Below are 25797 nucleotides of genomic sequence, written 5' to 3' on the forward strand. Positions count from 1 at the left end.
GACAAATAGGATTTAATGTTAATTCCACTATTTTTTTTGAAAAATAGCGCAAGCGCTCGTGAACATGTATTTTTTCTCACTCTACTGAGAAAAATAATTCACGCTATTACCACGAAAGCAAACACATATCCTGTTTGCATAGTTTATGCTTTCATAGAATAGATAGCGTTATTATTGCGCAATATATACTACTATTTAATAGTTTACTACATTTTTTAGTTATTGAGCCCTAATGGTATGTTTTATGATTTGGTTTTCAGTCTGGGATGTAACCTACACCATTTAAGTCTGGGATGTAACATACACAATTTCAAGCTATGAAGTGTCCCAATGCCGACTGTGGGACGGAGCAAAGTGAGGGAAAATTCTGCATCGAATGTGGCACAAAATTGGAGCCAAGGAAAGCAGAGTGCATAAACTGTGCTGGCAAAGATGACGAAGGTAAAACATGCGGCGCAGCTATCAAATCGAATCAAAAGTTCTGTTTGAACTGTGGGAGAAAAGTTGACCCGAATGAGTTTTTGATTGGGAGTTGTCAAAAATGTGGCACACACTGTCCTGTAACGGATAAGATGTGCAAGGTGTGCATAGATACCGAGTCAACAGGTAAAACATTTTTGTCAATGTTATTACGTTCATTAACCCTACCAGTAACCAATTTTAATATAAGCAAAATCAGGGTAATGTTGCACATCATTTTATTAACCCATCTTAGTGTTGACCATTTATGTGCGTACCACTTAACCTTTTTTTATTACGCTTCATTTATAACATTCCCACAAACAAATACGTTATAGATGCAATGTTCCAACTGACATGACCTTCAGAACGGGAAACTGCACATTGGATTGAACTTTATCTTTACGTTTTGTCGTAAGGATAAACACATTTTATTGAACAAACATACGTGCTCTATCAGTGTTAGGAGTTTTCAATCTAAAATATTTATTGATAACACGTCTGATGATTTTTAAACTTTCCTTTAAATATATATTAGAGACGAGTTTATTTTATTGAAATGTTAATGTTTTCAGTTAAAATAAATGTTGCTGCAGTTATAACAGTATGTCATCAAGAGTTATATAGCACACATTCCGTACACACCACGATTTATTTTTAATTTGTTGTATATGAACTTCACATAATTGTCATAAATTGACATCTAACTGTTGCTTTACACACAGGCGGTACGGACTCTTTATTGAAATCAACTACTCACACGGAACCAACGAGTGAGGAAACTGACATACCAGTTGTTGACAAGTCTGATTCGGAACCAAGTAAGAAACCTTCCGATGATCAGCAAGATCAACAACAAGCACCTCAATTGGAGATTAATCCAGAAGAACAAATGAAGAATCAACTAGACGACCACCGGAAAAGTACAACAAGCACGCAACATCAGGGACCTCAACCAGTGGCTATTCAGATAGAAAAGCGTGATATTGTTATAAACAAGCAGATAGAGAATGACATGAGCAAAAATGTTGCTTTATCGGAAAATCCGGTTCATATTATTGACGATAAGTTGCAAAGTGATGTTCAAGAACAAGACTCGAGCACGAGCGGTCCTAGAACGGATCCTATACTACCACAAGCCTCTTTAGCGGGCGTTGCTGAACCTTCTCTACTGCCACAAACGTCAAAAGAAAATGAGGGCAATTCTGACATGAGAGGAACTGAAGAAAATACTGCTAGTTTTACTGACTTAGGTTAGTAAATATATTGTTTATTTATAAACTTGACCTCAATACTAAGAGTTGATATTAATTGCCAAGTCAATTTGGTCCAATACTCTTTTTCTTTGTATACTCCTCTTCCAAGAAGAGGGCGTATATTGTTTTGTTGGATGTCGATCGGTCTTTATGTCTGTCTGTCTGTCTGTCTGGACCAGTTCGATTCCGAGCAATACTCGTCAACAAATTGACCGATTGGCTTGATACTTATCATGTGCATTGTTCTTAAACAGAAGATGGCCCCTATTGAAATTGAGGTCACTAGGTCAATGTCACTGTCACAATAAGTGTGAAAAGCGTTTCCGATTAATTACTAATTGACTAATTGACCGATTGGCTTGTTACTTTACCCGAGCATTTGCCGCAGACAGTAGATGACCCGTATTGAAATCGATCTCACTAGGTCAAAGGTCGAGGTCACTGGCACAATAAGTGTGAAAATCGCTTCCGATCAATAACTCATGAACTAATTGATCAATTGGCTTCATACTTCACATGTGCATTGGCCTTGGACAGTAGATGACACCTATTGACAGTGGGGTCACTAGGTTAAAGGTCAAGGTCACTGGCACAATAAGTGTGAAAATTGTTTCCGATCAATAAAACTCGTCAACAAATTAACCGATTAGCTTGATACTTCCCATGTGCATTGGACTTGGACAGTATATCCCCTATTGAATTTGGGGGAAATAGGTCAAATGTCAAGGTCACTATCGCAATAAGGGGGGAAATCGTTTTTGATCAATCAATCGTCAACGATTTGCTTGATACTTGTGCATTTGCCTCAGACAGTAGATGACCCCTATTGAAATATAGGTCACTAGGTCAAAGATCAAGGTCACTGTCACAATACGTGTCACTGTCACAATAAGTGTGACAATTGTTTCCGATCAATAACTTGTCAACGAATTGAAAGCTTAGCTTAATACTTCACATGTGCATTTGCCCTGGACAGTAGATAACCCCTATTGAAATTGGGGTCGCTAGATCAAAGCCATGTTTGGGGTGCATATGTCTCCGACCGCGGAACTCTTGTTACTCTTTTACTCTTGCTCTTTTACTTTCCAAAAATAGTTGCCCTTTGTTTTTAACTTGTGCACTAATGGACGTATTTGTATGTTACTTGTACCAGAAGTTTGCTGCAACTAGATTATGTGTAGCATATTAACAATAAATAGGTAAAAGCTACTCGTACTAGTGAAAAAAGAAATCGACAACTTGTCTTTATTTAAACTTAAACTAACTGCACACGTATAGCGTTGATCTAATCGAGAAAACTAAGCTTGTCATATCAAATCCAAAATAATTTATGGGAGATACAAGCAATCGTAATACTATCATTTTTTTAGTCAGAATATCTTTTTTTTTTCAATATGAGCTGCAAGCCATTTTATTCAATATATTTGATTATAATTCTTAAATATTTCACTTAAAATCACGTGAATCTAGTTTAATTCTGGACAATTTTAAAAGCAATATATCTCTTGTATTTATCCTTCGTTTCAATATTATTTGGCTGATTTTGATATGGCTCACGTTGTAAAAACATGGTTTATATATAAACATGTATGAAGCATTAAATCATTTAAAGCTGAGTTATGACTGTCCATATTTTATATATCAGCTTCCGGAAGCGGCTGGGACATTGTTGATGTATCGGAAATCTATGACACGTCGCATAGAGGATCATCAAATAATGTTTTGGACTCTCCTCCAAAATATGAAGCGTCAAAAAGCAGTGTAGATGACAGCAGTATTGTACCAGACAGTGCAGATAACAAGCAACAGTTACTCTTGAATGATGAGACTGCTGCTAGTGGTGCGACAGAACGAAATGAGAATACAAGCTCGGATAAGGATGAGTCTGGCACGAATTTTGATGAGTCGGATGATCAGGAACACGATGTTGATAAAAACAGTAAACACGAAGAAATAAATAAAAATGCAATTCAACAGTCAAAACAAAAAGAGCAAGGAAAAAACAAAAACAACCCTCCAGGTTTAAAAGAAAAGAAAAAACAAAAACAAGTGAAAAAATCCGAACAACTACGAGCTAAAAAGGAGCAGATCCAACAGGTTCCAGATGACTTTTCTAATCATCACAGCGAAGCTCCAAACGTTGTTTCACAAATTAAAACTGTTTCAGAAAAAGTATTTGGGATGGGGACAGACGCAACAGAGCCAGCATTTCAAAGTACCGATGTTGATACAGGGGCAGTCCAAACTGAACCAAATAGTGTTGCATCATTTTTCATTGAACATGAAAAAAAGCTAACTCTTTCTTCACCACAAACCACAAAAAGTGACAATGATAAAGATTTGGTGCTAAACAGGAAGACAACGTCTGATAGTTATAATCAAAACACAAAGACGGACGCTGATAAAACTAGAGAGCCACTATCAAATGAACCTATTCATCCGGTACTAAATTTATTTGTCAATAATAATTTGTCTTAAGGACAGTGTATGTGAATTACATAAGATATTTATCTGTTGAAGGGACTGTCGCAAGGGAAAATATATTAATTTAAGAAATTATCGAACATACATTAATTATGATTATTTTTGTCCCGACTTAGTGAAGATAAATAAATATGCATGGTCGATTATTGTTTCCCATATATAGATCTACATAATACTAATACATTTTTCAAGACAATTTTCCAAGATCTGCAACCATAGTTGAAAAGTATAATTTCCTTTTCTGTTTTAATTTTTCTTCTGTGTTATTGTTACAGACGACTCAACAACCAATGCTGCAAAAAGAAAATTCACGGTAATTATGTTTGTTTTTCGAGATGTATTACTAATTCAATATTTAACAATAATAGTTATAATATGACACATTTTTTCTATAGACAAAGAAGGGACTCGAGTAAAATTTACGTGCTTAATCGCAAACCTTTCAATGTTTCGTTCAAAAATACCTTGCAATACAGACATAATTTATTACGACACAAACAATACTAGATTTACATAAATCGTAATCTATAATATAATTGTGATTTCAGATTTGTTTGTAAATATAGAACTTTCACTATAAAGTTTCGATTTAAACGACGTCATATTGGATCTTAAGATTTTTCCTAGTAAATTTTACGTCATTCGCTACATTTTTATGAATGAAAATAACGGCAATGTGTCTGTAATGGTAAGATACGCGTGTGATGGTACATTGTAGAAAAGATTGATGAAGTATAGATACATATAGTTCTCTTGCATAAAGCTTTTGAAATAAAAATACATTATACTTTCATCGTAATTTGTTGTCGAAATAAAACATGTTGAGCTATCCTGATTTAATAACGACGCATGTTTTCTCTTGAACATGGGTAATTCGAAAATAAACTATAAAAGTATGATAGCCTAATATTATTAACCGGGTTTTCCGAAGGAAAAACTAGTTATAAGATTGGCGAATGTCGGCGGGCGGGCGGGCTGGTGGGCTAGCGGGCTGGCGGGCGGGCGGAATAAGCTTGTCCGGGCCATAACTTTGTCGTTCATTGTGAAATATTAAAATCATTTGGCACATTTGTTCATCATCATTAGACGGTGTGTCGTGCGAAAAAATTACGTCGATAACTCCAAGGTCAAGGTCACACTTTGAGTTCAAAGGTAAAAAATGGCCATAAATGAGCTTGTCCGGGCCATAACTATGTCATTTATTGTGAGATTTTACAATCATTTGGCACATTTGTTCACCATCATTGGACGGTGTGTCGCGCGAATGAATTACGACAATATCTCCAAGGTCAAGGTCGCCACGACTTAAAATATATTGATTTTAAACATGTGTGGTAACTTTGAACAATCAGTAACAATGCACATTGTTGAGTTGGTCTCCCTTTATCATTTTGTTTTCAAATTGAAATCAAGGTCGCCACGAGTAAAAATAGATTGAATCTTACACAAGGGGGGGGGGGAACAATGTTTATTTTAAATTTATCAGACTTTTTTTCAAATTGAAAACCAGGTTTTGTGACAATTTTGTCCCTAGTTTCTTAAATAATTTTGTCTCGTTTTAGTCACACAACTGTGTTTTCTCAACATGATTAAACGATACAAATTATATTTTACTTTAAGACTTATCTCGTGTTTTTTTCGTACGTGTTTCTCAGTTCTATGCGGTTAAAGTGCCTTGCCAAGTGTCAGGAAGACACTATGTGTGTATGCACACTTATATTCTAATGTATGGTATGGTATATGACAATTTACACATGACAATATAGTTGGTTGTTACACATGCCATACGCAGTAAAAAAAAGCGATTGATTTTGCGTTGCTATAGGGACTTGGTCACCGTCATTTTCCATGCTCTGGTTTCCAAGAAGATGTTGCAAAAAGGAGGGAAAGTGTTTCTAATATTTGAATTGGACAAGTTCGAAAAATGTACACATGAAGCTTGGAAAGGAAGGTACACCTAGCATTCGATTTTAGCATTTTAACATGTTGAAATATCCAACACGTTGCTGCCCCTTGCTCACGAAATTTAGTTGTTTCGAAATTTAATTTGAGAGATAATTTATGTTTGTCTAAACAGATAACGTAATGAACATCATATGATAGGAACATTTTTATATGGCCTAAACAAAATTAAACATATGAATGAAGTTTAAAATTGTAACAACGTAACACTGTACAAGGCAGAGAGGTGATTGTAATTTAATGTGAATAGACCCAGTGTGTATGATTTTAAGAGGCGATCCCAGTTGTAATTGTTACATTCGACGTTAAAATGATAATTTCTAGGTTAATTTGATAAACATTTGTGTGTATCTATATTTACTAAAATAAATTTTCATCAAAAGTCCAGAGTTCTCAAGATCACATCGTACATTACCCTAAATTGCTCTAACCCAACAACCTTAAAATCGATTTATAAATTCATATTATCTTTGTAAAAGTATACCGATTTACCTGATTGAAAACAATACATATTTTTTCCAGAGATTTTGATAAGTTTGCCGAATATACATATACAAAAAAAATTCATAAAAATAATTTGACGAAAGGAGTTCAATACAAATACACAGTTGTTAGCACTGATGGTAAGTGCTTTTATGAGGATTATTACATTCAAAGAACAAAAAGCAAAACAGACAACAGAAAATTGCTTCTACCCAAGGAAAAGCAAGGTAATGACGTTATTTTATATTTTAAATATTCTTATGCATGTCTTATAAGCACACAATATACATATGTTTGATATGTGGGATGCGATAAGTTATTGACCGCCCTGCTCGAAAAAGGCGCGTTTTTTTCTGGAAGTTACCAAATTTAACACCCGTGTGTATTTGTAAGCGGATGATTGCTTTAAGCAAAAAACAAAATCATAGACTTAAATTATTTCCGCGACAGCAAGGGACGCATCTGACTCCCTTATATATAACATCTGGATGACGATTTGTTTGTGTAATCTTTAATTAGTAAGACAGATGCATATCTGTGATAATCAAGACCTTTTTATGGAATTAATCGAATAAGACAAAAGGAATGTGGACGCATTAAAACAATAAAAGCTGTATTCAACGCATCCACATGTCGGACACAAAGTCAGACCCATTAAATACTCTTTAATTTATTACTTGTTAGTATGTTACAAATTGTATAAACTAGGAAATTATAAGGGGCGGGAAGCGCCTCGTGGTTCTGAAGTCATTGATAAATGTGCACACAATTGTTCACGACCGGAAAAAACATTCCAATTTACCTTCAATTCGTCTTTATTAAAGAAAGCAACTCTAAATGATCTTTAAAGATATTTCGGCGGTAATATACCGCATGTATTAGATTCGGGTTCGTGAAACGTTTTCATTGAAATCACATGGCATAAATACAAGCAAAATATTTTTTTTGAAATTCACTATACTTTATTACTAACGACTATACCGGTGAAATAACATCCAAATAACATTGCAATTAGTATAACATCGTATTGTGCTACACAATTGTGTTTTCGATAATGATTGCCGCCATTTCTATCCCACAACTTCCGCGATCTGTCTACGTCATAGAGTATGTATGGGTGATGGAATTAATTGATTTTGTCTTTGCTTTTCTGTTTGTATGTTTTTTTAACAAAAACGTGCTTTTCATTTCGTGTATATCTTCTTAAATTCAACACAAACCCACATCAAAATGAATGCGACAACAATTAACGATACAATACCGATTGTTTATCCATAATTCATTTTACAATTATTACATATGAAAATTAGTTTGCTGTTTCATGCAGTACAAACCTGGCACCAGTATGACGGTATGGTTATTCAAGCTAAAGATACCGGGTTGATTCAAAACGTATGGGACTACATTCGTGACAAAGTGAAGAAAACTTTTGAAGAGCACCTTAAGTTTTTTGTTAGTGCTTTTGCTCCCAGTTGGTTTAGAATGGACGATAATACAAACTTATTATCGGAAACGTTTCAAGAATCACTAGATAGCTTAGAAGCAGTCATTCATGGGTTGCGGAAGGTCTACCGGTATGATGCAAACATATATGACAAAGATGAAGAGTTTTTGCAGAAGGTAATGTTGACGAATATGTACATGTTTGGAATAATAATCACGTTCACGGTCTTATAATTGACTTAATTCTTGCTATATATAATCGTATGCCTGTTTCTAATTGTAATTTGGAGTTATAGTTTTGTTCATGGACTAATTGTTGCTATAGTGACTCATGTTCATCTGGCATTTATCGTCAACGTTCGATGTAAAAGTTCTAAGTTAAATGCCAATTGTTGAATTTTGTGATCATTTCTGTAAATCTGCATACAAAGTCAAATTTGAGTGCCTGATATTTAATTATATTTCGAGAGTAAAAATATCTTGGTAGTACTGAAGCTCCCCGCACCCGCTAGAATTTCCCGGGGACAACATTTTATAATGATAAAAAGAGTTAATAAAAAAAACGAAGTAAGAACAAATAAGTGCCTTTCCTTTGATTTGAAATTCGGACGTTAAGGAGATTTAATATACTTTCACTGCACCACTCAGTGATAAAAATAGTTATTCGAGTATTTTTTTATATTAAATATTAACTGTTTTCAAATGATGTCCGTCTTCTAATCTGTTGACACGTTACATGATTCTGGTAATATGTATGCCTTGTGAAACCCGAATGAGAGCTTGTTGCATAGAGTAGAGCTCATGTTATTGTACACGTTTTTGTTTTCTTGTTTTAGATAGCAGATATATTGTTTGTCCCTATCTTCGATGGCTTACAACAGCAGGATCACACGAAGCAAATACTGAGAGCCATGGCGATAGCAATCGTTTGCCATAGACTACAGGTGTCACTGTCACACAAACATTGGCAACTTGTATGTAAATCAATGATTCTTACTCCTGATCCTCATAAGAAGTCTTGTCTGGAACTAGTAGAGCTAAAGAAATGTTTCAAAAGCATGTAAGTACTTTTTATATGTTATTTTAAACATAAATATGTGTTGATCTTGTTGATACAAACAATATTGCTGTCTGATTATTCCAAAACACATCTGTTTATAGAGACATGAAGAAAGGCGTGTTGTACTTAGTTAAAGCCACATCAAAATATCCCAAAAACCCGTCATGGATGTTCTGCTTGCCAGTACTGCATTTCGCTACTGACATGTGTCAGCCGTATGATCCGCCAGAGGAAGACCTATCGTATGCGTCGGCAGTACCAAAATGGTGGGGTATTGCTGAAATCAAGGAAACTGTAGAAGCATTCTGGAAAAATGAAAAGAAGTGGGAGATGTATGTGTTCATATTTACCTTCAATTTGCTATAATACTATATTCTCTTAAAGTCGAATGTCGCTCGTTCACATAACGCAGCGTTGTAGTGTTTAGTTCGATTTACTTTTCTTTTCTATGTGAGGATTAAACGACTTACATGAACAAGGTACACCTATAATATTATAAGTTACACTCATTTTTAGCTCGACTATTATATATAAAATATATATAGTGGAGCTATCCTACTCACCCCGGCGTCGGCGTTAGCGTTAGCGTCTGCGTCTGCGTTAGCGTGCAAATGTTTAAGTTTTCGTACTACCCCAAATATTTTTGTTGTCCCTTGACATATTGCTTTCATATTTTGCATACTTGTTTACCAACATGACCCTAACCTATAAACAAGAGCAGAAAAATCTATCAAGCATTTTGTCATAATTATGGCCCCTTTTCCACTTAGAATATGCAGCAAATGTTAAAGTTTGCGTACTTCCCCAACTATTTTCATTGTCCCTTGACATATTGCTTTCATATTTTGCATGCTTGTTAACCATCATGACCCTAACCTATAAACAAGAGCAGACAACTTTTCCAAGCATTTTGTCATAATTATTGCCCCTTTTATACTTAGAATATGCATATTATTGATAAATCTATGTTAAAGTTTGCGTACTACCCCAAATATTTCCTATATCCTTTGACATATTGCTTTTATATGTTGCATACTTGTTTACCAACATGACCACAACCTATAAACAAGAGCAGACCACTGTATCAAGCGTTTTTACATAATTATGGCCCTTTTTACACTTAGATAATTGAACATTTTGCTTAAATTGCCATAACTTCTTTATTTATGATCACATTTTATTATTACTTTGATAAAACAACACTTACCTGAATACCACAATGGATTCCACCCAAACAATACCCCACGCCCCATACCCAGAATCCCTCCCCCCCAATCCTACCCCCCCATTTTTTTTTAAACATCAACTCATTAATTACCCCACCCCATATTATACCACCTCTCACCCCCCTACCCCCCCCCCCTACCCCACCCAATTTTTTTTTAAACATCTAATAAATTACCCCACCCCACATTATACTCACTCTCACTCCCCTAACCCCCCTACCCGCCCCAAAATATTTTTTTCCTTTTTTATTTTTGAAAGATTGTCTAATAAATGAGCACACCCCACATAATACCCCTTCTCACCCCCCCCCCCAAAAAAAAAAAATTAAAAAAATTAATTTTCTTTCCTTTTTTATTTTTGAAAGATCGTCTAATAAATTATTGAATAATGAACAATTTCCCCATGATGGCTCACGTTATAATGTCAAGCACTCGAATATCGAGCGCGCTGTCCTCTGACAGCTCTTGTCCAGTTTACACTTACCTCTACCACGGAAGATTCGTGTAGTATAATTAATATTTAAATCACCATTGCCTATTTGCATGTTTTTGTTTGCTGTATATCCTTCTAGGATACGAAGGATCGCTAAACCATTATATTATATTTAATTCGAAATCTTAACCTGGATGAGATTTTTCTCTTGTTAGTTCTACCGACACAAAACGTTAAGCTTTAATTAACCGTTAATCTCTGTGCTTTTTCTTTCCGTGTTCGGTTACTTTACAAGTAGTATTTTAGTGGGCTAATATAATAGTATTGTGTCCGTTTGCTTCGGCCATTTTTTGTTGATGGTTCGATGTGGTTTGTTACACCAAAAGCCGCGTATTTTATCTGAATTGTGTATAAGTCTTATGTACAGTAAACATGAAGATCATAATGTTTTTTTCGTGATCATATACAAAATGATTTATAATTACATTATATCCTTGTGCAATTATCGATATGATATAAGACAGGTTGATTGTCTCATTAGCTATTTTAGTGAATGATGAATAATAAAACACAACTTTATCGTTTGAAATGATAACATAGCTTTATTTAAAAACAATACCTAGCTTATATTTGCAATTATCCCGATCGGTATTGAATTAGTTGTTTTAGCACTATGATGCCTTACTTTTAAATGCATTTTGTTTTCGAACCATTACATTTTCTTGTTATGAACTGATTTCCATACTGATTTGTTATATACATAACATCTTCAAGCCGATTCTAGTCACCCGGTCGGCTTGAAGTCACCCCAGGGTGACCTGAATCGGCTTGAAGTCACACTAGGGTGACAAGAATAGGCTTCTAGTCAGCCCCGGGTGACTTCAAGCCATTTCAGGTCGACAATGACCCAATGAGCTATAGGATTTATTATAAAAATAACAGATTATCAAATCTCTTCTGTATTTAATCAATGCACGGATTTAGATTAAAGTACTTGAATACGGCAATGTAGAAAAAGTTTATATTCCTCTAGATTTTTTGGCAGGCCATGTACTCGTGATTCCATTGAAATATTTATTTCGTTTAGTTTTGTACTAATGCTTATTTGGGTTTTCATGCTTTAGACCCCTAACTGACGTCTTGAAACTGATGAGTCCATTGTTTGAAATGGACATGTATTTGCCAAGAAGTATTATTGCAGCCTTGTATCCAACAGAAATTGTAGAAATTATGGACAATAATCCTTTTCCTCTTGACACAATGCTTGCATCTCTCTTGCATTGGAGCAGAGCCTCTAATCCATCATACTACGTTCAGGGATATTGTACTTTGGATTCTGAAGGCCATTCGGAGAAGGTATTAAATATAATTACAATTAACATTCTTGTCTTAAGCTGGTTTGAAGATGTGGTACGACGACAACAATGTAGGTGACACCGCTTTTTATTGCTCTAAAAATCAGCAATCGCGTTTATTAAGCGACACCATTGGTAACATCTTTTTGCCAAAGTCCACGAAGTGCATACGTATGTGTCACCTATAATGAAGATGTTTTTAACGGGTGATCTTCAAATCCTGATACATAATTGTCTGTACAAGATCGGTATGTTATAAGCATTCCGTTCAATGTTTTCTTCAACCTATTCTCCAAAACCTCGTCTTAGAAACACACCATATATCATCTATTATAACTTATCGATCGTATTGCTCTTGATATAGTTCTCTGTAATGTGATTTTTGTTTTCGAAACGTGCCCAGTTTAATTAAAAAATAAACAATAAATAAAGCTATAACTTAACCAGTTCTGAAGAAATTTCTTTTATCTCTGAATTTGATCGTGTAGATCAAGGAGTTTATTTGTTTAATATTCAGTAAACATATTGAATTATTTAATCTGTAAACACAGTTCATTAGAAATGTCTAGATAAATGCTATACAGAACATATTTGATAATAACACATAATATTATAATTTGAGGAAAGAAGACCAATTGAATGTGGCTGCTGTTCTTAATAAGAATTGAACATTGATAAGACATTGTTTAAGTTGAATGTTTTTTTCAGGCTGTAGTTGAATGTCTACATTTGATGCTTCTTGGACTAGATCACGTTACACAACCAAACATGTACGTATTGGGTTATTTGTTTCCGACTTGTAAGTACGAAAGTTGGTAAGGCAACCATTCGCGGATCATTTATGTTTGTAATATTTTTTTGATGCCACAAAACTATATATGATAAAGTATTTTTGATCTTACACACAAACCTTAAATATGCACATAATTCCGCAATAATTCGAATATAAAGAACATGCATGTAATCTTATTATTGCGGAATTATCAGCCGAACAGTCACCATTTGTAATTTGTTAAATATGCATATGTTTTTTTTTCAGGTCGCTCTCAAGATTGTCGATGGCATACAAAATCAGCATAGATGCTATTGAAAAAATGCAGTCATCAAACCGAACATTAAAGTTTTTTTCATGGGCTCACATTTTCATTCGCTGTATTTCACTGCACGCTAGGCAAGCGAATAAATCTGACTCAGTCGAACAGGAAGTGGCACAAATGCACCACTCTAGTATAGGAGTTGTGATAGAAAATGTTATTAAATGGTTAAAGCGTTACACATCCAGCTCCTGGTCTTACAACTTGAAATCAAATTTGAAGGTAAATATAATTTTAATCACTGCTGTCATATTTTTGTTCACATTACAAATATATATTGGATATGAACTGATGCATATAATACAACTAATATCGTGTAAGAATATATATCCTAATGGTGAAGATGGCGTTTAATTATTTATACTTATTTGTAGCGTGGTCATTAACCCTTCCCACTTTAAAGCTATGTGCAAATTACTATGTGCAAACAGCATATAGCCAAACCAGCCTGCGAACAACTCGCTCATCGACTGCTCCGTTTCTTGAATAATATATCCCTCAAGAACATATAGTACTAATATACAATTAATAATGTCTGCGTCGTCGGGTCCCACAAATATCAGCATGAGTATTCATTTTTGGCGAGCACATGCGATGATAAAGCACTGAATATCAAAACTCTAAATGATCGACACAGCGGCTCTTACAATTATCAGTAACATGTATTAATCGTGTTTTGTTTTCAATTTTAGGAAGCGCTAATATCTAATAATGTGCTAATCTGATAATAAAACAAAATGATGTACGTTTATATATTTAGGCAACTACGGTATTTCAAAAATAAAACACACAGTTTAAAAAATGTTGAAAATAACATAATGTTCAGTTTTAGTCTTGACACGTTTGATCTTTGCCGCCTACTTATACTCTGTGTTTTTTACAATATACTTTAATCAAAAGAGGCTGTTATTCAAGTTGTCCAGGATTATCTTATAGTGGTACGATAGCAATAATTACTTACATGGTAATGTGTCATTGAAGCAATGTGGAACTTTTTATTTGCAGTAATGTGGACTTGCATTATTACTATATGGAATCATTTGTTATCTTTGTTTCAAAATTCCTCTATGGTAGTATTTTTAATATTACCCAAAGGCGTGTATAAGAATCTATTGTAACAAGTTGTACAAGTAAAGAACATTAATGTTTTATCAACTTTTATGTTACTCAAGTAATGCAGCATTTAATCGTTTGAATCGTTGTACTTCAATATAGTATTTCATTTGTGTTTGCTTTCTTCTTTATTAGCGTTATAAAGTTCCGCAAACAATTGTGAATATACCTTTCATTTGCAGATTTGGAACTTTGCATTCCTTGAACAGTCCGAGGACGATCATGTTTATTTGAAACGTTGGCATGACCAATTAAATTCAGTTCTGAGAGCACACATTTTAGATGAGGTATGCTTTATTAGTGTTAAGATGATATTTTATTAGTGTTAAGATGAGATGACGTTTAATACACCTTGTCAATATTTTGCCCAGTGTCGCATATACCGCTACATGAAATTGTCACTGAGGCATGTAATTATATCTAAAACAATGTAGTCGCTTTGATAAAGTTATTTCCTTTTTTGTGTTCATACTTGTAAAACAATTGTATAATACTCTAGTGAACATATTATATTTTAATGAAAAGAAGTGTGTCGCTTTAAATTGTGCTCCCTCCAAAGAATACTTTACATAAGTCGTTGTTGTTTTCAGTTGAACAGGTATTCTTCCCTGAAAAGGGATTTTGTAAAACTCTACTGCGAAGAGATGGAAACATTCAAAAAGCCCATGCAGGAATGTCTAACATCTGTAGCTTGTGTGGTAAGAATTTGTGCAAACATTAGGTATTAATTTACTTTTAGAATTGTTTTGTCAGTTACTACTCACCCATTAGAGAAATTGACAAGTGAAACAAACCTGATTGTCAGAAAGTGTAGGCTTTCCCTTCTGTATGCATGAATATATTTGCCATATTTCTTGTTATCCATTGACTCGCGGTTGGAATAAAAGAAATCAAATTACATTTCATTTGAACACAGTTTCAACAATTTACCAAATGTACGTATGATCATTTTAATTGAATTTATGTATACCCTTAGACTAGGTAGAAAACCATACTGTACTAACCGGAGAGAAAACATAGAATAGCATGTGGTCCTTTATTTATGGCAAAAACTTAACTGCGAAACAGTGAACCAAACAACACATGTATCTCTAATAGTTTATGTTTGGACATTTGAAAGCAATTACCGTATAAACAGAGGATCTTATTTGCAGTGACATATATATATTGCCATGTTTTCGATAATGCAGGCCATTGATGAAGGCTACACAGTTGATTACCTTAACTGGAACAAACATGAAAAGGAAAGACTACAAGCGCTTATGTCGGGACTCTTCAGAAAACATTGGAATTCGTCTGTGGCTTCATGTCAGGGTGATCAACAGTCCGTGCAAATATTGAAGATGGCCTTGACCTGGTCCCCTGTCCAGTTATTTCTACGTAATAAAGGTACAGCCGTTAATCATGTGCGTTAAACATTACAAGCGACTTGTGCTCCGTCACACGAATATTTTTGTATTTTTACTTGATGAAAGAAAAAAATGTGTTAAGCCTTAAGTCAGCTTTGACTGATGTGTTTTTTAATTTCAGTATTTGAGTGTTAACACATTATTGTCAATTACCAAATGTTTGTTTTTTATCCCAGGAGAAGGAAATGAGAATCAGCTTCTGGATGTAGAGTGCAGAACAAATCTTGACGTCATAATTCTGATCTGTGAAAGCCATTGGGATTCGCTTGTGAATGGCCATGTTGAGATTGGAATGCTTCAAATGATTGCGCAACAGTCTGGGGTGTTTGCAGACATCATGACATTACTGCAACCGAAAGAAAAATCAATGAAGGATCTTGTTTCAAAAACCGTGAAAACACGAATGAGTGAAATGGGGGCATTTCAGAAGCAAGCGCAATTGATGACTGTTTTAATCAATCATTGTAACGGCATAAAGGGTGAGGCGTGCTCTCTGATTTGATCACACTTATGTGCTGTATAGTATCCTTATAGTATTTATTATTCCATTTCATCGGCATTTTTTAACGCATTTCATGCCATCGAAACAAAATGTGTCGGTCTTAAAATGTTGCTATTGACCTGTGCATACACATAATAAATTAATCGCATTCATCACAGCGTCAATTCAGAAAAGAAACCATTAATGTGTAATTGAATAAATGCTTCGTCACCCAATAACTTATGTGATCTTAATTTAAGAGACTTTTCGTATTTTTGACAACTGCATCTTCAGTTGAGTGTTTTAACTAAAAAACTTGTAGTTTTAACAGTTGCTAATAATTGAAGTAACAATTATTATAGTAAAATTAAAAACAAAACACTGGGGCACGAACCCAGGATCTCTGGAAGCAAACGCTAACGCTCTGCCTCTACACGACGTAGGTTTTTGTCTTTCTGAGATAGTCAAAACGCTATGTTGGTAAAACACATGTTTGCTAAATTATCGATGGAAAGCGTTACAAAAGCTTTACTATTTTTACGATTTCGTTTGATTAAAATTTTCTTGGGAAAGGGTGTAATTTTGCTTGCTACAATATAAACCTTTTTTAACATCTATGATATTGTTTTGAAAGTTACCATTTTGCCAAACTGTGAACAATTACACTAAGGTATATGTATAAATTACTGTTAAACGCATATTTTGGAGATAACGATTGTGTTGTTTTTTTAATCATTAAGTGTGATGTCTATATTTCAGTTGAAACGGATGCTATTGACACAGTACTTAGAGAAGTTACACAGCTGAATGGTAAACCATTAAACAAGTATTGCAAACCTGCTGTTATCACATCTGAAAGTCAGCTAGTTGAGCCTGAACTCACGGCATTCACAGTGCCAAAAGAAGTGCTGGACGTTTTGCCAAGATTAGAAGTAATTGAAAGAAGTTTCGTGTTTGAAAAAATGTGGCAGTTGGCATGTAACGCTGATGGCCAGAACTGTTCAACGCTTGAAGAAGTGGTTGCAATTATTTGGACACCTGTTGAAGAAAGGTATTGTGAAGATGTTTGGATTGAATTTAAGCATAAATTACAAATTCAGATAACGGGTATACAATGATTATCGGCATTTGAATTAATGGTGTTGAATTTGAATTTCCATTTAAAAAATATCAAAATATCCTACAAAATTTGTTCGTTAACTTAAGCGAAAGATTTATACCAAGGTCAATATGCACGAGAAGAATACGTATGCTAATCGAATCGTAACAATTAAGAAGAATGTCAGTGAAAAGCACTGTCACTGTTAATGTTCTACATTTATTTGGTCGGACGGTATATGACTAGCAGAGACTCTACTTCCTCAAAGATGAGTTTTAAGTTAATGGTTTTGCACAGTCAAGTATATGTTCATGTTCAATACGTTTGTGTTACATGAAAATTGGCTAATCATCATTTGCGTTTGACACTTTGATTTAGTGAGCGCTTTGAGCAGGGGTTTCAGGTTTAGTTTTATATATTGGTCACATAAACTAAAAAGTGAAAATGGTGCTATTAATTTTATTTTTCATTCTTATATAATACTCAATTTTTTAATTCAAGGTTTTGATTGATAATTTAACTAGAAATTGCGCGGCAGGGGCCGACGCGTATCCCCACGCCGGATGTTTGTGAGTAAAATGAGTGAAAATCTCTAACTTGATCCCACCCCAACCCCCATAACTTTTGACCCAGGGTTCAGATCAAAATTCCAAATAGTTCACCGTTGCACATATGCTCATAGCTACCATGTGTGTAAGTTTCAAGGTTCTAGTGCTAATGCGGTAGGAGGAGATAGTGACCAGGACGGGCGGATGGACGGCGGAGATAATCACATAATCCCCACGCCTTTCGAAAAGCTTGGGGATAATAAAATAAATAAAACCGCTTATATCATAACTGACATTGCGTATTGCAATATAAATGGATAACAAACAATTTGCATACGTCATAACTAAACATTTTGTGGTATTCGAAACTGGTATCATTGTCTGAAATCGTACCATGCATATCTTGGCTGTTACAATTCATACACCAGTGTACCAACGAGATTCACAAACGACTACAATCTAATTCCGTCCAATATTATTTAATACAACACACAATTCTCCATTGTTGTGAATACACGTTATACATAAATATTTCTCATGAACTATTAAGAAAGGTGGAACGCTGTAGTGGTGTGTATAGATAATATAGTTTAAAAAAAATCAAATACGTTTCAATACATATCCGTTTTTTTTAAACAAGTGCGTTTTCCAGTTCGTTTTGTAAAGGCCTAGTGTAATGGTTTGCATGCCTGTAAAATGGTGTAAACCACTTAATTTAATGCTCTTCATATACATGTACCTTCAAAAGTGGGTACTTAATCTTATATAATTCTGCAGGTGGAGCGAATTCGCTCGCAGTATTGTGGTTGGAGAAATCGCATTTGAAGAATTTGAAAAAATGTTTATGACTTTTCGCAACCTTGACGATCTAAAATGCGAGCTGACAAAACTGGAAATAACTGAAACAGTCGCGCAAACACGAATAAAACAACTGCAGGAATACAGACAGATACGTTCGTGCGTTCATGGTGCTCGGGTATTGTTGAAAGTGCAACGGCATTATGACTTAAAAGGAGACTTTAAGGCCATTGAAAAAATTGCACAGGTATACGATTTAAAAACCATTTTATGGTATTAACAATCGTGGAATCAACGTATTTTTAGGCGTAGTGTGTTGATTACAGCGTAAAAACATTTGTTTTTTATTAAGTGCATTGTTCATACATATTCACCGGAAAATTGCAATTATTTCTGTATAAAGTAGACAAACACGATCAGTTACGATCAACCTGCATTTAATAAAAAATATTGTTTTGTCGATTTCAATATCTCACAGGGCATGGATCACCATTTCATGATGAAGGACTTTAATGACAGCTTGATTGAAACGTTTCGTAATCTAAAAGGTATTTCTGACGAGAAGGTTCGGTGTATAGACGCATTTCTTACCTGCGATAACTTGGTTAAGTGGCTCAAAGAGTCCATGAAAACATGTAAGTATTTTTCATTGTTGTCCGATTTATTTAAAAAAGCATTTGTATTAAAGAACTGTTAATTAACTGTATTTGTACGTTGTAGCGAAAAGGTAATTGCAAACATGACTCAAACAATTTCATTTTAGTATCAACCATACTTTGCATGCAACACATTTGCAATCTAACATGAACTTTTGCAGCTGGTCAGAAAGAATTAAAAGTGTTTGTGGACCTTGCCATGATGTCTGCAGGAGATGAACCAATGAACATCAAAAAGGTTCAATGTCTGCACTCTGCTGTGCTTGGATTCTCACCTCTGATATTTGACTTAGACGAAAACTGTGACTTCATGACACTAGTGGACAAATGCAGAATTGTATGGAAAGAATTTGATGCCAATCCAAATCTGCCGAAACAACTGGTGGGTTCACATTTTCTTATATAGATATACATTATACTAAAATTTTCTGAGCCAATGAAAACCATAGAAATGTTACTCAACAGCAATAATACATGTATGCAAAGAGTTTAAAGAGTGCCATACTTTAGCTTAAACAAACTAATGCAACTCAAATATCCTTGTACAATTAAACAAACAAACATAATTTTTAAATAGCACATCCGTAGAAGAGTTTGTAGTCGAAAACTGGTTCGCTACATCTATTTATGCGCGTAATATGAAGCATTATTGTATGTTTGTATATAATATACGTTTTTTATTATTGTATTATTTAGATTGACACCAACCATCAACTGGCTTGGTTGCGAGAAATCAAAAAGGCTCATGGATCTGTAGAAGTGACATCACTGATGCAGGCAGAAGCCATAAACAGTGGTGGTATTTATACGGTTGGCATACTATCCGGAGAAAGAAGCAACGACGATATTGTAAGAAATAACTTGTGTTTTAATTTTGTGTTCACCAATGACATAGACAGTGGTTCCATTCCGTTTTAAAATATTTCCGCCATAAGGCGTGTCGGTGTTTTTGATATGGCTAGAGAATAAAGTGTGTTTAAATTCTTGGTTATCTTTGTTTTACAAATTACACTGAAACTTGGCCCTTATAATTTGATTATTGTGTATCCATTGAATACGAAGTGATTTGATCTCATGCCCAACGTACTGCGGCAAATGTACGTATCGGTTAGCCTCACCAAGGCAATATATTCATATGTAAATGAGTTCCCAACGCGTTTAGGTATTTTTTAGAAGTCAAATCTACAGTGGGCGTAGTTCGCCGTTTTGGCCAACGTTAATGATTGTATTGTTCAATGTTGCATTTTCACATCAACCCTTTACGTATTGTTTTTACCGGTGCTAAGAAAAAAATACCAGACATTGACTTTGAGCTATTTGATTTGCCATTCAGACAAAAAGAAAAGTAATCAAACTAACTGTACCAGAAAAAGAGGGAAAACAACAATTGAGAAACTACAGCTTTTCACAGCTTCAAGATTTGCAGAGTCGTTTGATGCTAGTTGCAGGCAGAAGTGTAAAAAAGGATAAGAAAGAAGCTGAAGTAGATGTTGACATGTTCACTTTGGTGAGAAATACATAATTTGTTTGCCGCGAACGTGTATAACTCTACCGTTGTCAACGATTTACTTATAACAAAAATAATGACATTTTGGTTTATATGGCGACCACTTATTTATCAAATAAACATTTGTAAATAATTAGCAGGATGTGATCACTGATTAAATTTATTTTAAGAGACCATGATCTTTTAAGCTATAATAATACAAATCTAAGTTTATATTTAAAGCTGATTGCTTCTACTTTAAGGTGTTTGATGGGATCACTCGACTTGGGAATGTTTTTCGAAAATTGTGCCTGTCTGGTTGTGTCCTGTTCAATAGCTGGAAAGCACAGTTTATGTGCAACACCACAAGACCTGTATGTGTCATTATCTCTTTTGGAGAAGGCAAAGATGTTCCAAAAATAAAAGTAAGTGCATTTTTATCCCCGCCATAGGCGGAGGGATATTGTTTTGGCGTTGTCCGTCCGTCTTTCCGTCCGTCCGTCCGTCCGTCCGGCACTTTTGTGTCCGGAGCCATATCTTGGAAGTGCTTTGGCGGATTTCATTGAAACTTGGTATATATATATATATATATATATATATATATATATATATATATATATATATATATATATATATATATATATATATATATATATATATATATATATATATATATATATATATATATATATGGATACACGATGATGCACGCCAAATGGCATTGTACACCATCGAATAATAACGGAGTTATGGCCCTTTGTATTAAAAAAAAATGTTTGTGTGTGTCTGGAGCCATATCTTGTGTCCAGAAGTTTAATGGCGGGGGATATCAATTCAACGAATTTGCTTGTTTTATATACAATCCTGATTGCATGATGGGTACACAACACGTTTATCATATGCATTTGGCACTTCCATTGCACCTTTGAAAACTTGTTGAAAAGTTTTTTTTTAGTGTGTTTGTTGAAGCACTGCGAACATAAGGTATGTACATATGCAAGGTTGATTGGAGTACGTTTTCGCTTTTTGTTTTCTTTAAAACATCTTGAATTTAAATCCATGAGTTTTTTTGGGGGGAAGTTAAAGTTTCGACTTAAGGCTAAGCAACGCTCATTGGGTCATTGTCGACCTGAAATGGCTTGAAGTCACCCGCGGTGACATGAATCGGCTTCTAGTCACATCCGGGTGACTTCAAGCCATTTCAGGTCGACAATGACCTAGTGAGCGAAGCGCACCCGGGGTGACTAGAAGCCGATGTTTGTCACCCTAGGGTGACTTCAAACCGATTCATGTCACCCCTGGGTGACTTCAAGCCGACCGGGCAACTAGAGTCGGCTTGAAGTCACCCCAGTGTGACATGAATCGGCTTCTAGTCACCCTCGGATGACTTCAATCAATTTCAGGTCGACAATGGCCCAATGAGCCTAAGCAACTCATTGCATTGCAAAAACATGAACATACATCATGGAATCATGCACTGTAATTTGCGTTTACTAATTAAGATAACATTATAGTTTAAAAAGATATCTTACGGATACACCAATTTTGTTTTGGACATTATTTTATTTTTATTTTGATAGTATCTGCATGTGTGTATAACTTTGGTCAATTATGTGTAATTATTGACTTTTTCTGTAGAGGCTATCTTAAATCATTGTCGTAAAAATATATTATTATAACGGTTTTACAATATAAAATATTGTTGTGAAAATGACGTCATACATGTCACACAAAAAGGTATTATAAATAGTTATAATACTCCTTTTTCTTTAAAGGGTGGCAAATCGGAGTCAGAAGGCTTGCAAGACATGATTCCCGAACTTGCAAAGTTCATGGAAAAATGCTACGATCAGTGGCTTGAGTACATCGATCAGAAACGCGCTCAGTATTACCACCTGAACTTCTTCACTATTGACCAGCTGGTGATTCTGCAACGCGAACTGGTTAAAGTTGGATCTGATTCTGAGCCATCGCATCTTATATACCCGTTGTTGTCTGCAGTAAGGAAACACTGTACACCGGGTAAATACATAACATTAGTAATACGGCTTTCTATTACAATTTAATATTTACATACGTTTTCATTTACATCATTCCTCTTCAAGTCATGTAAATAAAACATCGGCGTTGACCTAAATGTATTTATTGTTGTTTGTCCTAAGCGTATAACACTCAGTTACTGATTCTCATTTCCGTCTGTAATTTCTTAATGCCCTTTGTTTCCCATTGTCTATCACCGGATGTTACCGTTTTGTTTCTAAAAAACATGTTTATACTCTACTACTTATACCGTAGATGGTTATAACATTTTTATCTAGCCATATCACTAAAACACTTGTTTTAAAAAAAACATCACCACTTTCATTAACATTAAGCTTCAGACACATAATTCACATGTTGGTTTGGATTTTATATCGTTTATGAACACCTTTTTGTCAGCCGAATTGATTGCGGCCATGACCTCTGCAAAAGAAGATGTTGATAACCCTATTCGCGAGACAGTACAAACCGTACCAACAATTGATGCAGAGTCAAATACTTTTGACACTGAAACAGCTCTCGACGTGAAAAAGGAACTATTTGTGCAGGAACTTGTCTCAGCTGGAATTGATGAACACATAGCAAAAAAGTCAATACTGCACGTAGATTCGAACGATATTGAAGAACTGGACGTTACGCAAGGTAATCTCGTTACACAACAGTATTATAATATGTTTATAATATTTTGAACATTTAGATAACCGAGTATGTTGAACGCATGTTCAAGAATCACTTATTCGGTAGGTTAGTGTTACGATTAACGAGGTTTTGAGTCTTTTCTATTCTCTTTGAATGTTTTTGATGGCAATCCGCATGTAAAAAGTGACGCAGAAATTAAGAATGCGATAGATAGGTCTAACGGTGAGGTTAATTGAAAAACAAACTCGGCTAAAACCCAGTGAATGTGTTTCTTGAACTGATGGCATTCCAACAATTAATAATGCCATCATGTATTATATTATCACATCAACTTTGTCTGTGTTTCCTCCATTTCAGACTTTTTCTGTCCGACGTAATTAATTTAATTATGTGTTTTATTGTAACTCAGTTAAATGTTCTTGTATTAGTTGTGCAGAGGTTTTTACCATCAGTTGTAAGTATTTGTTTTATGAAATCCAATAGCTTTGTTATGTTGGCTGTTATTTATTAATGTACTTATATACTTTAAACTTATCACTATTTGTTCTGTTAGTATTTATGCATGTGCAAAAAAGACAATGCTATCATGGTACTCGTGTAGTTTTTATCATCCACAGTACTTATCCCTTGTATTTTATATCAACAGCTTTGTTGTGGTGTATCGAGGAGAATGAAATAGCAACACAATCCAGTGATGAAATTAAAGACCAAGTGGATGTTGATCAACCATTACAAACTTCTGAACCGACATTTTCTGGCTGGAGTGATTCTAGCTCCACTATGGCATCCATAATTGAGAATAGCTTAGCAAAAATACACGTTAATAGGTATATATTATAATGACATCTAGTTAATTTGCTAGCACACTGTACGTGACTGTATTTTATAGGTTTTTATTTTTAAATGGTATTTATTTTTATGTCCCCCTCCACTATAGTGGGGGACATATTGTTTTTGCCCTGTCTGTTGGTCTGCCTGTTGGTCTGTTTGTGCCAATTTTAACATTTTGCAATAACTTTTAATATTTTGAAGATAGCTACTTCATATTTGGCATGCATGTGTATCTCATGGAGCTGCACATTTTGAGTGGTAAAGGTCAAGGTCATCCTTAAAGGTCAAAGGTCAAAAATACTAAGTCAAAGCTGCGCAGAAGGGGACATAGTGTTTCTGAAAAACACATTTCTTGTTTAAATCTAAAATTTTACCAAACAACACATGTTATTCAGCCAATTTTATATAATACGCATATTTGTCATCACACATTCCTAAATCGATCAGTAATATCATATGTATATGTTTAATAATAATGATAGTTATTATTATTATTTTATTGTCATAACTACTATAGTCATCATCATAATAATAATAGCAACGATTTTATCTAAATACGTAATTTTCATAATATAAATCATTCACCATTTCCAAAGTAAGGTTTGTTTGAATAAATAAATATTTATTGTGTTTTTTGCTATGAAGCTCTGGTGTTGCTCCACTGATCCAAGGGCTAACAGATCTTTGGGAAAGCTTTCTCGGGTCCATTTCATCAAACATCAGCGACTATCTAAGCTTGGAACACTTGGGTATAGTCCTTAAGCATCTTGCAGGTTGGTATATTAATAGTTAATTAGCATGAACAGTCTACTTTGGATCTCTGAAGTGCTCAAATTGAGCCTTTGTTATCACTTTTTGCCTAGGGTCCGTCGTCGTGTGTTGTGCGCCGTGCGTTGTCAACGTTTTGTTTGTAAAAACCTTTAGATGTCACATGTTACTTTCAATTTTAATGGAACAGGGTCAGAATGTTTATCTTTAAAATTTGGTTCACGTGCGTCCAACAACAAGGTCAGGAGGTCCAACCTTACAACATCTTGCAACTAATGTAGAAGCCATGTTTATAGCACAATCTTGGTGAAACTTGACAGAATGTTAATCTTTACCATATGTTTGACATATTTGAATGTGAGCAACGCGCGTCCACTTACCAGGTCGCCATATTAAATCTGAGACGAACCTTGTGGCCACTCCAGAAGCCACATTAATGATAATCTTCGTAAACCTTGGTCAGAATGTTAATCTTGACAATTATTAGGGAATGTTTGAATTTTGCTCATTAGAACAAATCATCAAAATACCTATTTACCAACAAAGCTACCTTCATGGCTCTTGTAAACTTGGTTGGGCTATTTATCCTGACACTAGAATGGCCAAGTTCGAATGAGATTGTACATGTCGGACATACTAGCTCGCCAGGATAAGCCTAAGAAAAACATTGTTTT

The 25797-nt window shown here is 34.8% G+C and overlaps 1 protein-coding gene across 1 annotated transcript in view; it reads left to right on the forward strand.

Moving 5' to 3' along the window:
• The first annotated feature begins 279 nt into the window (after positions 1-279).
• The window catches only part of LOC127853530 (E3 ubiquitin-protein ligase rnf213-alpha-like), a 69329-nt gene continuing 43811 nt past the window's right edge, over positions 280-25797 (forward strand). Inside the window, exons 1-27 of the mRNA XM_052388084.1 lie at positions 280-606; positions 1185-1712; positions 3361-4157; positions 4475-4512; positions 6025-6150; positions 6684-6871; positions 7972-8264; positions 8924-9147; positions 9249-9479; positions 11931-12162; positions 12870-12931; positions 13201-13477; positions 14551-14655; positions 14959-15066; positions 15559-15757; positions 15954-16256; positions 17018-17309; positions 18683-18950; positions 19182-19338; positions 19521-19741; positions 20056-20208; positions 20693-20866; positions 21109-21270; positions 22621-22867; positions 23285-23527; positions 24171-24351; positions 25001-25128. Of these exons, the coding sequence (XP_052244044.1) occupies positions 318-606; positions 1185-1712; positions 3361-4157; positions 4475-4512; positions 6025-6150; positions 6684-6871; positions 7972-8264; positions 8924-9147; positions 9249-9479; positions 11931-12162; positions 12870-12931; positions 13201-13477; positions 14551-14655; positions 14959-15066; positions 15559-15757; positions 15954-16256; positions 17018-17309; positions 18683-18950; positions 19182-19338; positions 19521-19741; positions 20056-20208; positions 20693-20866; positions 21109-21270; positions 22621-22867; positions 23285-23527; positions 24171-24351; positions 25001-25128 (6226 nt within the window). The 5' untranslated portion in view covers positions 280-317. The remainder of the gene's footprint in view (positions 607-1184; positions 1713-3360; positions 4158-4474; positions 4513-6024; positions 6151-6683; positions 6872-7971; positions 8265-8923; positions 9148-9248; positions 9480-11930; positions 12163-12869; positions 12932-13200; positions 13478-14550; positions 14656-14958; positions 15067-15558; positions 15758-15953; positions 16257-17017; positions 17310-18682; positions 18951-19181; positions 19339-19520; positions 19742-20055; positions 20209-20692; positions 20867-21108; positions 21271-22620; positions 22868-23284; positions 23528-24170; positions 24352-25000; positions 25129-25797) is intronic.

Source organism: Dreissena polymorpha, chromosome 12 (genome assembly GCF_020536995.1).
Source record: "Dreissena polymorpha isolate Duluth1 chromosome 12, UMN_Dpol_1.0, whole genome shotgun sequence".
Classification (NCBI taxonomy): domain Eukaryota; kingdom Metazoa; phylum Mollusca; class Bivalvia; order Myida; family Dreissenidae; genus Dreissena; species Dreissena polymorpha.